General features: G+C 42.5%; 1 protein-coding gene across 1 annotated transcript in view; it reads right to left on the bottom strand.

Annotated features, from left to right (window-relative positions):
• Positions 1–17,570, bottom strand: part of grk4 (G protein-coupled receptor kinase 4) — a 142,422-nt gene that overhangs the window by 3,976 nt on the left and 120,876 nt on the right. Inside the window, exons 7-13 of the mRNA NM_001006112.1 lie at positions 11,674–11,737; positions 11,449–11,589; positions 5,480–5,670; positions 4,896–4,933; positions 3,545–3,634; positions 1,335–1,543; positions 1,012–1,149 (exon numbers count right to left, since the gene is read on the bottom strand). Coding sequence (NP_001006112.1) covers positions 1,012–1,149; positions 1,335–1,543; positions 3,545–3,634; positions 4,896–4,933; positions 5,480–5,670; positions 11,449–11,589; positions 11,674–11,737 — 871 coding nt within the window. The remainder of the gene's footprint in view (positions 1–1,011; positions 1,150–1,334; positions 1,544–3,544; positions 3,635–4,895; positions 4,934–5,479; positions 5,671–11,448; positions 11,590–11,673; positions 11,738–17,570) is intronic.

Here is a 17,570-nt window from a genome sequence, read left to right as displayed (position 1 = left end):
CCCCCTAGTGCAAATTATACGGATATTAAAAGCAAGGGCAGTGGTTCGTGATCATCCAGGGACCCAAGGCTAAAGATCACAATTATATCTTTTGTGGAAATGCTGTGAATTATAATATCGTGGGAGCATAAAAACCACTATCCTGGGCAACTTCTTACATCCTTATAAAGTTTAGTTAGGAATATACGAATTGTTATGTGAAGAGAAATAGTTTTTCAGATAACAAACAAACAGAATAAATCATACAACTCAAGTGGCATCACTAAGTACCATTATACCTGATGGCATCACTAAGTACCATTATACCTGATGGCATCACTAAGTACTAAGTACCATTTATGAAGGGAATCATGTGCCCTCGGAATAAGCTATTGAATAGTTGCTTATAAACAGAGCTTGGTGAGGTCATCAGTTATAATCAGTACTTAGTGATGTCATTTTTCTCACATGACTCACTGAAACTTGTGTATTATAAAAAAAAGTTTAATAAAATTTAAATATGGAGGATATAAATAAAATCTTTTATGTAGTCATGGACTCTTAAGTGACTTCTAATATCATGAAGCTTTATATTGGGGGGTAGAATGTTCCCTGTATAATACACAAGAGCCATGAGTATCCTGTAAATTATATCCTATAAACAGTGCTTAGTGAGGTCATCAGTGCTTAGTGATGTAATTTCAATCACGTGTTATAATAAATGATGTACCCCCTTATTATGAGGCCTTTGGCTTTGTGCTTTTATTTGCTCATGGAACTCTTCGGTGACTTATAATAGTGTTATATTTTACAAGAGTGGGTACATGATACCCTATATAATTTACAGAATATACATAGCTACTGTGTATGGAATAACAAATAATATACCCCCTATTGTTAAATATAAGCATATAAGCCAACCTTGAGCATCCATGAACATATAACGGCCCAAGGCTGAGTACTTTTATACAGGTCATAGAATTCCAAGGTGATTTCTGCCCAGCATAACCCCCACACACAGTAAGCGCTTACGTCGGGTACAAAGGGGGGCTCCAGTATGTTCGCTTCCAGCCGCTTGAAGTTGATGTTCTTGAATATAGGGTGCTGTTTCACATGACTTGCCCCACTGCCTGTGCAGCCCAGCCTCTGCTTGGGGTCTTTGGAAAGTAACTAAAGAAGACAGACAGGGAAGAAATTACAGTAAAACAAGGGAAGGGCCATGCATGAGAATAAAAGGCAAACCGGACCTTGCCAAAGTCTTTTGAGACCATAGTGGTCATTAATGTTTAAGTTTATGGGGAATTTGGAGCTGGTCAATTTAGGATGTTTAAATGCAAACCTCCTTCTTCACCCACCATCCTACATATCGACTTGGCATCCTCGGAGAATTTCTCAGAATATTCTTCCTCATCTTCTCTCACTCGCCGGTCTACCTCATCCCGCTTTACTTTCTCTTTCCGCTTCCTGAAGGGCGACTGGCCCTGAATCATTTCGTATACTAAACAGCCGAGCCCCCACCAGTCAGGGCTGAATGTGTAGCTTTCATTGTTGATTACTTCGGGAGCTAGGGAAAGAAGTATAACATGTGGGGAGACATCAGTACTGCTTTTGTTTGCCCCCCCAATAAACCCATTGCATAAGCCCACATAGATCTGACTATACAGATCTGGCACCTCCAATGAGTGACAGTTCTCCTTGAGCAGAGCTGGACATTCTAGAAGGAATCATCTTTTAAAAAATAGTCATGTTTCAACTAGGTTGAGTTGTTATGGTGCTACAAAAAGTCATCTCTCTCTAACATTTCTCAGCACTACTATTACTTGAACCCAAAAAGCTCCAAACTATGGCAACAATATTTCCCATAGTGTCTTATGTCCTATGTGTCCCATTCTTTTCTGGTCTTCCAGGTATACTCTGTCAGCTTGGGCAAATACAGGCACAGTACGGAACTTTTCAGAGATTTCTATACCATGTGCCCTCCTAGAATTGGTGCAGAGGACACCTGGGAGAATAACGGAAAACAGCGCACACATGTGACTGTTACATTCCTTCTCCTTTTAAGAATAAGGAAAGCCCTATTTAGTTAGGGGTGCCAAAATGTTACCTGGTACCTTACAGTAAATTGAATTACAGGTATGGGATCCCTTATCCAGAAAGCTCCAAATTACAGAATGCCCATCTCCCATAGGCTCCACTTTAATCAAGTAATTCAGAATTTTAAAACTGATTTCCTTTTTCTCTGTAATAATAAAACAGTACCTGTACTTGATCCCAACTAAGATATAATTACCCCTTATTGGGGGCAGAACAGCCCTATTGGGTTTATTTTCATGGTTAAATGATTCCCTTTTCTCTGTAATAATAAAACAGTACCTGTACTTGATCCCAACTAAGATATAATTACCCCTTATTGGGGGCAGAACAGCCCTATTGGGTTTATTTCATGGTTAAATGATTCCCTTTTCTCTGTAATAATAAAACAGTACCTGTACTTGATCCCAACTAAGCTATAATTACCCCTTATTGGGGGCAGAACAGCCCTATTGGGTTTATTTAATGGTTAAATTATTCCCTTTTCTCTGTAATAATAAAACAGTACCTGTACTTGATCCCAATTAAGATATAAATAGTCCTTATTGGATGCAAAACAATCCTATTGGGTTTTGTTGATTTTTTAGTAGACTTAAGGTATGGAGATCAAAATTACGGAAAGTCCCAATATCCGGAATACCGTTGGTCCCGAGCATTCTGGATAAAGGGTCCTATACCTGTACTAGGTTTGTTGCCAGGGCCGGTGCTACTGTTAGGAAAAATCAATGTTTGAATTGTAGAAATTGATCATTTTTGGTCCAGTCTTAAAAACGTTTTAATGCTCAAATTGGTAATAGATTGGTTTATCCTTGTGAAAGCTTTGACTAATTATTTGCCATGACTGGCTATAGGCTGGGTAAGTGGACTAACCTCACAGTTTGGGGTAGGCTTGTGATTATTCTAATGCTCTTATTCTTTGATTGGTTTTGTAAGGCCATGGCCACGGCGACATATGACCGCCGGTTATTCTAGCCTTGTGACTGGTTTAATGCTCTCATTGGGTATACAAGCCTGAGCGGTTTCTCCTGCTTTGTGAAAGTCCTAATGATCATTGGTCGGCCCACCCAAAGTATAGTTTGGCCTAGCCTTTTGGGTAATCGACCTCTGCACTTCCAAGGGGGTTACTTAAGCAGAAAAGAAAACAATGGAAATAATGAGTATTAATGTTCAAGTGAAAACACCTAAAATGAAATCATTTGCATCATGTAGACCCAAGGTTCTTTTTAAACTGGAACTCATGGAGAAATGCAAGTTATACCTTAACCTCCTAGGGTGCATAGGGTTTTGGTAATAACGGGCAATAATAACTTCAATTAACCTATAGCAACCAATCAGCACCTAGCATTTACTAGTCACATGAAAACAACAGTTGGCAAATATAAGTTACTAGAGCTTGAACAAAATGTGTGATATTTTTATTATCAGCCCCTTAGAGTGGAGGATGAAAAGAAAATAAATAACGGTAGATACATACCCATATAACCTACAGTCCCCACGCGCCCGCGAATGGATTCCCCTTCTGGAATCTGCACAGCTAGTCCCAGATCTGAAATCCTGATATGTCCTGGTAGGAAAGCAGCGATATAATATGATTGTGAGATACTTCACAATTCGCAGTCGCATATCAGGAAGCAGTGAATGCACAATTACAGATAAGATAGAATGATCATTTTGAAGGACAAGTCTAGATTTGGAAATTTTTTTCATGACTTGCTTCTTTCTTTCTAAATCCTAAAATTTAAACTGGTTTCTGATTTCAGCAGTTAGTGAAATGCTGGGGGTATGCCCAGGCCCGGGCTGGCAATCTGTGGCTTCTGGCAAATGCCAGAGGGGCTGCTGTAAGATGCCATAGACACTCACTATTTATTGGGCTGCTGGGGGGCTGTTTGGGCCTCTGGGTTCAGGCAAATGCCAGAGGGGCTGCTGTAAGATGCCATAGACAGTCACTATTTATTGGGCTGCTGGGGGGCTGTTTGGGCCTCTGGGTTCTGGCAAATGCCAGAGGGGCTGCTGTAAGATGCCATAGACAGTCACTATTTATTGGGCTGCTGGGGGGCTGTTTGGGCCTCTGGGTACTTGAAATGCCAGGGCCCATTCTGAATTCCAGTCCAGGCCTGGGTAAGCATGGCCGGACCCGAGACGGGAATGGGAAAGGCATGTGGTTAAACATACAGTCAAGAATATGCACGGCGTCAGCCAGGGAACATGATAGTGTTTGTCTTTTTGATTTTCCTTCTTCATTAATAGAGTTACAATTCTCTATAATACTCTTTAACTAGACCCATAGGATACCATGAGTCAGCCAATGTATGGTCACCTTTAGGGTCTGAGTATGACATAATGGAGTCTATGGCAGAAGAATGCAGAGTCTTATCTACTGGGCTTGCAAATGATATGGCTATTGCCAGGGAATGCCCGGCTTTCCTCCAGCAAAAACGAAGGATTTGTTATCAGAATAGGATGGTTGTTAATATAAATAAAACTTACAATATTTATAGAAAAGTGTTAGCTTGAGTTCGAGAGTGAATGGAACCTCTGAACAATATGGGTAAACCCGAAGTGCTCTTCTAAGCACTTTTTTTTCTGGTTTTCAAGTATTAGCAGTTTTAAAGTGCATCAAAAAAAACAGCACCACCTGCTGGTCTTTTTGGGCGAGTAGCTGAAGATTAATTTCCTGAGACAAGACAGCAGCTTGTGATGATGCTCTGCTTAATGTCACGTTGACTCTTCTCTGCTCAATAATTTTATTTCCTAAGCAAAGCAAACTTTTTTTTTTTATAGTGCATGTGTTGTTTGGGTTTCCTAAAAGCTTTGCAATCACTCACCGCGGTCATCGAGCAGGATATTTTCAGGCTTCAGGTCTCTAAAATGAAATTTTAAAAATCAGAATTAAAATGCATGGAGGAACAGAAGACCAAATGAAAGTCATTATTCCCTGTAGATCAGTATCTTCACATGCAGACCCTAGAGAACAATCTAGCACTAAAGGACCATTCTGTTCTATATGCAAAAGAACCGTTTTTGGGGTGATTTCCCCTTTAACAGTCTGAACATCCATGAGCATCCGCACAAATTTGTTGGGGAGGGCAAGTAAGTGAAAGTAAAGGGATTTTAACTTTCAGAACAAAACACCTGTAGGCTCAGTATAAGGCCCAGTACAGCTGCACAGTGATTGGATGGGCTGCAGGGTGAATCCCTCTAACCTATCCTTCAGTATAAAGAATTAAAACCAATATGGGCATGGTTGCTTAGTGGTGTTAGTATTTTGCTGCTGAGTGCCCCCTACTGGCAGCAGGGTAGTAATTACACACACTGCATAGGACAAGACAATTTGCCATTACTGGGCAGTTAGCCACAGGGCTTTCACTGATCAAAGGGTGTGAGGCTGAAGCGGAAGGATTTCACTCACCTGTAAACTATTCTTTCCCTTTGTAGGTCTTCCAGCCCGCAGCACAGCTCTGCAGCGTAGAACACCGCCCTCTGCTCGTCAAAGCCGGGGTTGCCCATATTGTATATGTGAAACTTCAGGTCCCCTCCGTTCATTATGGTTAATACTAAGCAAAGGGCGTCCTTCGTTTCATACGTGTATGCTAAACTAACCTGAAAGCACACAGAGCAGAGATAATTGTCATTAGCAAGAAATAGTGTAACACATTCTTTTCTGGATTTATGGAGCTAGCAACTACAGACACAAGCATACTTGCTCCACAGAGCAAAGGGAAATTGTGCTCAACTCCCTGACTGGAAGTAAGGACAGGGCTGGCCTGCACCCCAAAAAACAGCACTCTGTTTATAGTTTTTTAATTATTTGCCTTCCTCTTCTCTCTCTTTCCAGCTTTTAAATGGGGGTCACTGACCCCAGCAACCAAAAAAAAAAAACATTGCTTTTTGAGGCTATCATTTTATTATTGTTACTTTTTATTCCTTATCTTTCTGTTCAGGTCCTCTCCTATTCATATACCTGTCTCTAATTCAAACCACTCCCTGGTTACTAAGGTCATTTGAATCCTAGCAACCAGGTAACTGCTAAAATTCCAAACTGGAGAGCTGCTGAACAAAAAGAGAAATAATTAAAAAAGCACAAAAGAAAAGAAAGACCAACTGCAAATAGTCTCAGAATATTATTCTCTGCATCAAACTTAAAGGTATACAACCCCTTTAATGTTACTGTGGTTCATTAATGACTTTATCACTCTTCTTGTTGCCTACAGCAAATACCTTCCATAGTGACCTTCCCAGCAGTCTGATATTTTCCCTGTTTATCAAAGGAAGATACCCGAGCCAATTCAAAGTGGCAGTAGTGTTTTATTGCCACTTAATAAATGAGCCCCATAATTTGAGATTCCATTCATTTTTATAAACATTCACAAAAAAAGTTGAAAAACAAAACCATGCCATATGGTGGTCTAGTATAAATCCAGCAAACACTAGGTGTCGCTGTTGCCCACCTTGTGCTGCCTGTAGCAGTAACCACTGCAACGATATCTCGGTGCATTAGCCTTGGATAGAAGGTAAATGCTTGCCACTGTATCAGATAATGCTTCCCTCATATGCAGAGCAATGAATCACATGAATTTTTAAGCATAATCAATAATGAGTCAAAACTCCGGGGCACTTTTAGCCTTTAAGTGACTCAGGGAAGCCTGGTGCATAATTTATATATATATATATATATATATATCTCCCATCTCTTAGCAGGGAAGTAAGAATGAGGAATGAGAGAGAATATGGAAGATTTCTGGTAAAATGCAAAAATGACTACAGAGATTTTTTTTTTTGTTTTTATATAAATTAGAAATATTTCAATACGACTAAGGTTTTTAAAAAGTAGTGATACTCTGTACCTATGGCAACCCTGATGGCAAAGGGCAGATAAATCTGAAATATTAATGCCTGTCAGCGGCAGATCTATCAAAGGAAGAGAATTTCTCTCTCTCCTCCATAGTATGGGATCTCTGACTAGTAAGCCCTCACACTGCACTGCATTAACAAATAAATACCCGTTAAAGGAAAACTATACCCCCAAACAATGTAGGTCTCTATAAAAATATATTGCATAAACAGCTCATATGTAAAACCCTGCTTCATCTAAATAAACCATTTTCATAATAATAATTAGTAGTATGTGCTATAGGGTACTCCTAAATTGCCATTTTAAGAATTAAGGGCCGCCCCCTGGGATCATAGGATTCACACAAACAAGCCAAGGCACTCATACATGCTAGGCCTCATCAGCCAATGAATGGACAGAGATCTGCCTTTTACTCCCACACTACTTCCTGTTACAGTTAGAGCTGCATCACTTCCTGTCAGCTGATCTCTGAGGGAGCACACAGCCCATCACTAAATGGCGGCTCAAGGGAAAGGATGTATAACGGCAATATTTACTGATATTCCAGTTTGGTGATGTTCTTTAATAGGTCACTTAACATAATATAAACTATCTGTTGGGTCAAACCAAATAAAGTGTTGAAAGAAAAAAATAATAATTCTAAGGGTTACACTGGCCTAAGGCAGGGAGCAAACTGAAAATGGTATGGAACTAGAACACTCCCTAAATTCCTGAATAATAGATGATGCAAGGCCCCCAATCCACACAGATCCCACCCTGCACTGCTCCCAGTAGCTTCATCCCCCCTACTTTATGGTACACTGTGGCCCCCAAGGTCCCCAGATTAACCCTGACCTGCCTATACTGTATATAGCTCAAATGTATGGATAATATGTAGGTTTTATCTTTAGCAACAGGTTATTTAGTTCATTTATTTTAGAGATATATGGTGAATAATATATCCCCTATTGTAAAATATAAGAATAATATAAGTCACTGAGGGGTTTCCATGACTGTATAAAGGTACAAGGCCGAGTGCTTTTATACAGGTCAGGGAACTCCAAGGTGACTCCTAATATCATTATATTCTACAACAGGGGGTGCATAATTTATCATACGTTTTAGAGACACCAATTACATCACTAACTACCAATTATAACTGATGACATCACTACACACAGTCTATTAAAAAATAATTTACAGGACATTCATGTCTGTATTGTAAAATTGTTCAGACTTATGTGCCCAGGAACAGAACACTGCATGTTACCTTCTAAAACAAACTGGAAATAGTGGTCCCCATTCAATTCAAAGAGGCTCGGGATGTTTCGGAAGTGAATGCAGAAAGTTTTAGCAAAGACTCCGTATTTGGGCTTCTTAGAATATCATAAATAATATGGGCCACAAGGCCAGCCCACAAAGGTTGGAAATATATCATTTGCTGGCCACAAATTAGACCCATAAAACCACCAATTCGGGCAATTATACACAGCAGCAGAATCAGGGAACACAATGCAATGGAGATAGTGAGTAGCAAGCAGATGCTGTATAACATCGTACACTATAGATATTGTATTATAAATAGGGCTATTTGCACGTATTAATCATATATTGGGGCCTGAGTCTGCAAATGCAGTAACATTACTGGAATATAATGTTCTCTTCTTTAAAAAAAACAACCTGTGATAGCAGTTTAACCAGTGGCACCGACATGAAAGTGCCATTGTGTTGGAGCTGTAGATTCACTGCCTCCAGATTGCTGTCTTTTTTTTTCCCCTCCGGAAATACAGAGCTCAGCTCAAAGGCACAGAAAGGGTTAAACACCAAAAAAATGAAGCGTCCACCCGTCTCATGAGAGATCAGTGGGGCACCCATGGGTACCATTTGTGAGGAGTTCAGTGAAGAAAGTTAGTAAACGGCCCATTACTGAGAGACCTTATGATGCCTAGTGCGTAAAGGTACTGCCTCCATATCTAAGGCGTTTCTCTATACAGGAACCCAATGGCCCACTGAGCCCTTTGAGCTCTGTTCATTGCCTGGATTTTAATGTTGCCTGGGCCAGGCCAAAACCCATGGGTCAGACAAGCTTGTTGGGGTGATGAGGGCAAGTGGCAGGGCAACCTTTGTCCTTGATAGCTCACCAGCTTTATATAACATGACATAGTTATTGTTTACATTAAAGGTATTATAGGGTTGGTGAGCTATTAGAGACCAGAGCTCCCCAAGATAAAGGCTTATTTGCAAACCATCAGGGTGATTCTCACTGGCTTGAATATCTGCTTTCCTATTGCTGGCTGGCATGTAGCTGGGCCCTGCTAGGCACTGTGTGCGATAGGAACAATACTGTGCTGACTAAATTATATGTGAAAAACTTGTATTTTTGCAGTACCACCCCTGCCTGATATATTTCATGCCCAGGATTAACATTGCTATACTATACTGATTTAGCCTCTTAGGGGCAGGCTTTTCAAAATGTGAGATTAGTGCTCACCAGGGTTGGACTGGGCCGCCGGGACACTGGGAAAAATCCCAGACCTGACCCTTGTGGCGCTCCCCCTGCCCGACCGCTCCTGCCCCGACGTGTTAAATTTACGCGCTTGGGGAAGGACGTTGGGTGGGGGGCCCCTCCGGGGGGGGGCTATGGGCGCAGGCCCACAGTGGGCCCTTCACCCCCCAGTCCAACCCTGGAGCTCACCACAGAAAAACTCTTTCACCCACTCTTTTCACACACTTTTAAAAAACCATAGGAATGAATAAAAAGTGGGTGAGTTTTTCTGCGGTGAGCTCTAATCTTACATTCTGATAAATATGCCCCTTAGTCTTTTGATTGGGGGGGGGAGCTTTGATGATCCTTGCACCTACTTTAAAAATATTCAATAGTGAATAGTGAGCCCTTCCTTTATTTAGATTTCCAAACTTTGTCCTTGGCCCCACCCTGCCTGCCTGCCAGCTCCTTCTGTGGCTTACTTATATGCTGGTGCCTGCCCCGCCCCCTCCAGTGACATCAGAGGTGGGTGGGCGTGGATATATAGGAGCGGCATGCTGGCTAAGTTTGAGTTGGGAGCAGGTGAATTAAGGTGCCATACGCGGTAAGATCTACTCATTTGGCGATGTTGTCAAGCGAGAGCGGATCCTCTCCCGATATCCCCACCTACGGGTGGGCGATATCAGGATAATTCGTTGTTTGGCCCTGAGGTGACCCGTGCATGACTCTACCCCCTGCTTAATACTAATATGGCCCAATCCCATCTGAACAATGAGAGTTAAGGTTTCCAATACAAAAAAAAGATTATTATAGAAGCACAGTAGAGTCCAGAGAAGGCCACAGAATGGAGGGTCCCAGTTATGCTGGCAATTTGTTTACAAATAATAAGTTATGAATGACATTTGTGTTTTTGGTGTTACTGGTCCATTAACACGAGCATTATCTGTTGAGCAGGGTCATTAGCACGGATTAACTAATTGGCTTTCCTGGACCCGGCTGATGTAGCTTCTATTAGAGAAACATTTTAGTGGATTTTGTACTTTTCTTCAATTGAGGCAATGCTCGTAACAGTTTCATTTTGTGGTCAACTGGGTGGCTTACTGACCATAAGTGGTGGGTTTCCCATTGTTTGTCTGGTTTATAGGTTTCCTGGAATGAAATTCAGATTGCCTCTCAGTGGGAATACAGCAGATTCCTCTCGAGCTGCCTAATGGACTCTGTTTTTTTGATATCTTATCTTTTCTCTCTTAAAAAAGCATAGAAAGTGTGATGTGACAAGAACTAAAGGTGCCCATACACGGGCCAATTCTAGCTGCTGATAACGATCCCTTAGACCACCTGAAATCGGGCAGATATCAATCGGGAAGGTTAAAAATATCTAGTCGGATCGGGGGCCGCATGGGCTCGTTGATGCGGTCCCCGGACCGACTTTTCCTATACCCGCCATTATAATTCAATTCAAATTAGCCTGGATTCTCCCAATATTGCCCACCCGTAGGTGGGGGATATCGGGAGAAGATCCGCTCGCTTGGCGCACCTTAAGACTTTGCTTTAACTAAATGGGCTAACGGGGGCTACCGACAGCTCCATCTGGGAACCAAACATGTTCTTGGGTCTTTCTACATTAGTTTTAATATGGATCTCAAACTAAACTGGTGTTTAGTGTCAGTTGGGAGAATACAAAGAGCTAATGGACCAAGTCTTTACTTTAAGGAACAAATGCTGCCAAGGCCAATGCATACAGTTGTAGGTCTCCTTAAAAAGCCACAGTAGTCATTTCATAATGCCTTTGTTTTCATTTGGACCAAACCTTCCCCACAAGTTTGTAACCAACAAGAAGATTTTCCTCTCTAAGGGTTTGTCATCCCATGATTCCCCCTTTACTGGTGATGGGGGGGGGGGCAGACGCAGAAATATAAGTAATGATGGCCCCCAGAGCAGGTTGGGTGCAGGTTGGAAGGGCCAGTCAGGATAAGGTAGGACTTTTTATCGCCCTGCACATCATAAATAACAACCACCTTCCGGCACAAGGAAAAGGTTGAGAATAAAATGGGATACTTACTACAAATCGACTATTTACTTTTTCTAAAATCTGTTTCTCATTTAATGCCATGGATTCTCCTTTCCTTTTCTTTATCCTTTTCTTCTCCAGCTTCTTGCAAGCGTACATTTTCCCTGTTGCCCTGACTTGGCAAGCGCACACCTGGGGGGGCAGAAACAAGCAGAAAGTGTAAAGGGGGGCACATCTTTTCTAAATAACGGGAGGGTGGGGGTTTGTTACACTCACCTCTCCAAATCCTCCTTTCCCAAGCACCCTGTAATGCCGAAACGTGTTCTTTGTCACTGGTTGTCTTTAAAGGAAAAAAAAGAAGAAAAAATTAGCAGTCAACTCTACATAACGATTCCAAAAACCGCCTCGCGCAGGTCCCCCCTCCCCAACTGCATGAAGTGCCCCTCCAGTGTCCACTCCCTTCCCTAGGAGCTGGTGTAAAAGCAGTGCAGCAGGGTTGGCGGCTACCTTGTCTCCCCAAGTCACATCCAGTGCCCTAGATCCCTAGGAGTGATCACCAATCAGAACCAAGCTTACTGGAAGCCAAAACTAAATGGATGGGAATGGAGGACCTGTGTGGGGATGCAGGCTTTCAATGGTGGAGGTTTCCTTGCCCTTTAAAGATGCCTTTTACACTTGCTGATTTGCCTTGCAGACTGTTGCTCAGGAAGTGAGTGTGCTAAACAAAAATGTTTCCCCTATCCTAAAAGTTACCAGAGAATAGGTTTATGAATTTCTTTAGTCATACTATACCATACCATAATATACCATCAGTATATCCGACAATGGGGCTTATTTATAAACACTGGGCAAATTTGAACGTGGGCAGTAACCCATAGTAACCAATTATTCGATTTTTCAGCCAGAAATCATCTGATTGGTTACCATGGGTTACTGCCCAGGTGGGTGCAATTTTTTCAAGTCTTTTATAAATGACCCCCAGCGTGCAATGGCCTTGCATATCCTGGGACTTCTCAAGTGTTATTTTACATTAGTACAAATTATTTGGACATGTAATGTGAAACTTCAAGGCCAGTCCTCTCACCCAGGAGAAGGTCAACAACTACATTTCCATTCACAAACCTCTGGCCCCTGACCCACAAGGGACCCCCATTCAGTAAGACCAAACTATGTTGTTGCTATGCTTCAATCCTCCATCACACTTCCTATGTGACCAATCAGAATGAGCCACACCATCATTTTGTAATCATAGTTTGGTCTAAACTGCACAGTCCTAAGTGAAGGGGAAGGTATATTAGTAAAAGATATAATCCAATTAAATTGATTGAATCTTTGTGATATTGATTGTACAAAGTATGACTTGCAGCAGAACACCACTAGAGGGCAGTGCTAGTTAACTACATCACTTGGCTTCAATACTATGTTTATGAAGATGTACAAAAATATAGATTCTTTATTATTTTTTTTTTTTTTAATTTTTAGATTTTGTTTTTCTTTTCAGACTAATCATTCATAAGAAAAAATCAGGCAGCAAAGAATGTTGCTCCGTGGCTGTTTTTTTTATACAACTACACAATCGTATAATATCATTACACAGCTCTATAAAAAATAGCACTAAAGTGGAGATATCTGGTTTGTTTCAAAGCCATTTCTTTCTCAAGAAGCCCCTAGATGTTGTATGAACAGGGAATGCAGTTACAGGCCAATATTAATATGTCCAGCTTAAACAGACAGAAGCAAATCAATGGTGGGAGATGGATAAGAACAACTCGAGCATGGCAAAGAAACCCACAGTACTTTTAGGCTACTGGCCTGCAAAGTCACCCCCCGCGATAGATCTCTGCTACTGTGGGCAACTAACCGCTCCGAAATTCTTTTCCATCAGCAACAATAGGAGTCGCCATTGGAAAGGCCTACGCATCGCTTCAGCTATCCAAAGTTGTGCAACGTTTCCTCCTGCAGGCAACTTTGCGCAACTTCAGAAAACCGAAGCAATATGTTGGCCTTTCCGTCAACAATGACTATGGTTGGAAAGGCATTTCAGAGCGGTTAGTTGCCCCACGGTAGCAGAGAGCTATTGCTCGCTCCATGGGACATCAGCCTTAAACTGAAATGCTGAAGCGCAGGAGGATGTTTGGACACAAAAGCTCTAATAAATTGCGACAATGTTCGCGCTCCATTGCGTCCATTTTCCAACACCTGCACTAGCAGGTGCTTTGTAAATTACCTCACAGCTAGAACTAGGGGTAGGCAGGAGAGGCATGTAGCTAGGGTGCAATGGTGGGGGGCACTGGGACCCTAGGTGGTGATGAATTCATCCAATATGGAGTAAGACTGGGGGGCGAGAGTCAAACATTAGTTCTTCAAGCATTTGTCCAGTGTGTTGAAAGGACTTGGGGGGGGGGGGGTTGGTTTGGGTGGTGTCACAGGCAGTTTGGGGCACTGGTTCAAGTAGCATTGTGTTGGGGCCTGGCTCTGGTCTCTACAGACAGAATAGCTACTCCGGCAAGGAATGTGGAGCAAATCTTGGTATATTTTATTATGGCCTATCCCATTAGCAGTTCTTGCATACGTGCTACCGTGAACACAATGGAATGGGTAGGTCTTTGCTTTGACAACAGATACAAGATGGCTGAACGTACCAGAGATGCATTTAAAAAACCAGCAAAGCAAAACTGCATTGCTGAAAAAAAAAAAAACCTCTGCCCACATACAGGATAGAAGTGTAACTGCTTTGCCAAAGCATGTGATCCTTTAATGTGCCAGGCAGCTGAAGGGGAAAAAATGTTCACGGACAATGACAGCCGGGCTTATATTTACATATGCAGATTAGGGTTCCAACACTTGGAATTGGTATTTTGCCTGAATTTCCAAAATAATGTATTCCCTTCATTGCAAATGACTTATGGCTTAGGCGCTGTGCCTGAAACACACTGCATTCATGTGGTGGCTGCTGCTGCCCGCTGATCCCAGTGTGTTTATAATGGTGAGCAGAAAGCAGACACTGCCTGGATACAGGTACTGACATCATACGCAGTTTCAGCTATTTTTACTGAGGAGTCTGATGCAGATACCCACAAACTAAAATATAATAATAAAAGCAATGGGCCCTGAGCGCATGTAACGCCATGCACAGACGGATACCGCTACATCTCAGTGCTTCATTAGAGAAGAGGGAAAGGATGAGACTTTGCGGCAGAAGCCAGCGCTGCTTACGGCTGGTTGCAAGTTCTAATAACCCAAATTTGTCCTGGAAAAAATATCAGTTCAGAAGGACCACACAGGGCTGAGCACACAAGCAGCAAAAGGCAACGGGTTTAGAAGATCAGGAAAAGATAACTTTCAGGTTTGTGCCCTTCGTTCCCATCAAAGTGAAGAATTATAACCGCCTGTTCCATCGATGCCCACTCAGACGGCATAGATCAACAGAATTAGGCACGACTGCCAGGGATTCCTTTCCCCATCGTCAAAAGGCGCAGATCACTTAACTGCACTGCAGGCACTGGCCCCCATATGTAATGAAAGGCACTGACCCCCATATGTAATGAAAGGCACTGACCCCCATATGTAATCACAAGCACTGACCCCCATATGTAACCACAGGCACTGACCCCCATATGTAACCACAGGCACTGACCCCCATATGTAACCACAGGCACTGACCCCCATATGTAACCAAAGGCACTGACCCCCATATGTAACCAAAGGCACTGACCCCCATATGTAACCACAGGCACTGACCCCCATATGTAACCACAGGCACTGACCCCCATATGTAACCACAGGCACTGACCCCCATATGTAACCACAGGCACTGACCCCCATATGTAACCACAGGCACTGACCCCCATATGTAACCACAGGCACTGACCCCCATATGTAACCAAAGGCACTGACCCCCATATGTAATGAAAGGCACTGACCCCCATATGTAATGAAAGGCACACTGACCCCCATATGTAATCACAGGCACTGACCCCCATATGTAATGAAAGGCACTGACCCCCATATGTAATGAAAGGCACACTGACCCCCATATGTAATGAAAGGCACTGACCCCCATATGTAATGAAAGGCACTGACCCCCATATGTAATGAAAGGCACTGACCCCCATATGTAATCACAAGCACTGACCCCCATATGTAATCACAAGCACTGACCCCCATATGTAATCACAAGCACTGACCCCCATATGTAATCACAAGCACTGACCCCCATATGTAATCACAAGCACTGACCCCCATATGTAATCACAAGCACTGACCCCCATATGTAACCACAGGCACTGACCCCCATATGTAACCAAAGGCACTGACCCCCATATGTAACCAAAGGCACTGACCCCCATATGTAATCACAGGCACTGACCCCCATATGTAATCACAGGCACTGACCCCCATATGTAATGAAAGGCACTGACCCCCATATGTAATCACAAGCACTGACCCCCATATGTAATCCCAGGCACTGACCCCCATATGTAACCAAAGGCACTGACCCCCATATGTAAGCACAGGCACTGACCCCCATATGTAACCAAAGGCACTGACCCCCATATGTAACCAAAGGCACTGACCCCCATATGTAACCAAAGGCACTGACCCCCATATGTAACCAAAGGCACTGACCCCCATATGTAACCAAAGGCACTGACCCCCATATGTAACCAAAGGCACTGACCCCCATATGTAACCAAAGGCACTGACCCCCATATGTAACCAAAGGCACTGACCCCCATATGTAACCAAAGGCACTGACCCCCATATGTAACCAAAGGCACTGACCCCCATATGTAATCACAGGCACTGACCCCCATATGTAACCAAAGGCACTATGTCTGCCCAGGTGCAACCAATAAGATGTTTACTTTTAAACAGGTGACCATTCAATGCTGTTTGCCTATTGGTTGCCATAGGTTACTGCGAAAACCCCATGAGCATTTTACAACATTTACACACAGTAAGTAGGGCTGCCACCTCACCCCTTTAATACTTTAATCACATATTAAATGCAAATCCTGCATGGCTAGTTAATTAATAAGATGCATGCTGCATGGCAGCTCTTAAATCAGTTCAGTCTGCAGCATTAATTGCTATTTAGCCATGCCAGTATTAAAGGGGTGAGGTTTTATCCAGACCCCACTGGGGGTCATTAGTTTGAGAAATGTTGCCAGTGTAACATTATTCTCCTGCAGACTGGACATGGGCCTCCAAGGGATGCTCAATGGCCGTGGGGAAAATACTTTTGGTATTCAGGACACACAACAGGGGAAGAAGGCACATTTTTTCCCCTTTAAATGACTGCTGTGTGAAAGGCTACATTGTCAGATTCCCAAACAGTTCTGCAAAAGTTTCCATTTCTTGCAAGAACTTGACATATTTGGCAGATTATTTGCTGCTTTTCAGCAGGCTAATAGAACAATTTCTTTCTGCGCGCCTCAGTACATAAACAATCAGTAAGAGAGGAGACTGTTCCAATGTGTATATTACAGCAAGCCCTTTCAAACAGCAGTTACACGGGCTAATAATCTGCCTTCCTTTGTAAATAGCAGCACAGTAAGGGTCTTAGGAGATTTATGTACTTTTGCCTTCACCAATATTACCAGAAAACATTTATGAATAGTCAACAGTTAAAAATCCCCTTCATTTGTCCCTGTAGGCCGCCATGATGGTGCTGCTGTCCCACCCACTTCTTGAATCTACCAATGATGTGCCCAGGAGTAGAAAATCATTCCATAACCATTATCCTAAAGTTCTGCTACCACCAGGTGCCTTGTTCTACGATCTGCTCAGAATATTCTGACAGTGTCCATGTTCCAAATCTAATTTCTAGAAGAAATGGGCTTCTGTTTTATATAGCATTAATGAAAACATCCCAAGCTGTTTCATAACACAAACAATACCAGAAGTCAAATGTTTCTGAAGGGCCCTCCATAATAGGAACATGTCTGACTTCTTAAAGCAGGTTATAATTGGTTTATATGAAAAAGGGAGCCGCAATATGCAGCCATTCTATATTTATTAGTGGTCATATCTACCTCATTTATTATAAGCTATATCTACCCTATTTATCGGTGGCTATATCTACCCTATTGGTGGCCACATCTACCCTATTTATTGAAAGCTATATCTACCCTATTTATCGGTGGCTATATCAACCATATTGGTGGCCA

This window comes from Xenopus tropicalis, chromosome 1, assembly GCF_000004195.4.
Source record: "Xenopus tropicalis strain Nigerian chromosome 1, UCB_Xtro_10.0, whole genome shotgun sequence".
Taxonomy (NCBI): Eukaryota; Metazoa; Chordata; class Amphibia; order Anura; family Pipidae; genus Xenopus; species Xenopus tropicalis.
The sequence above is the reverse complement of the archived record's forward strand: the minus strand, read 5'-3'. Positions and strand labels throughout refer to the sequence as shown.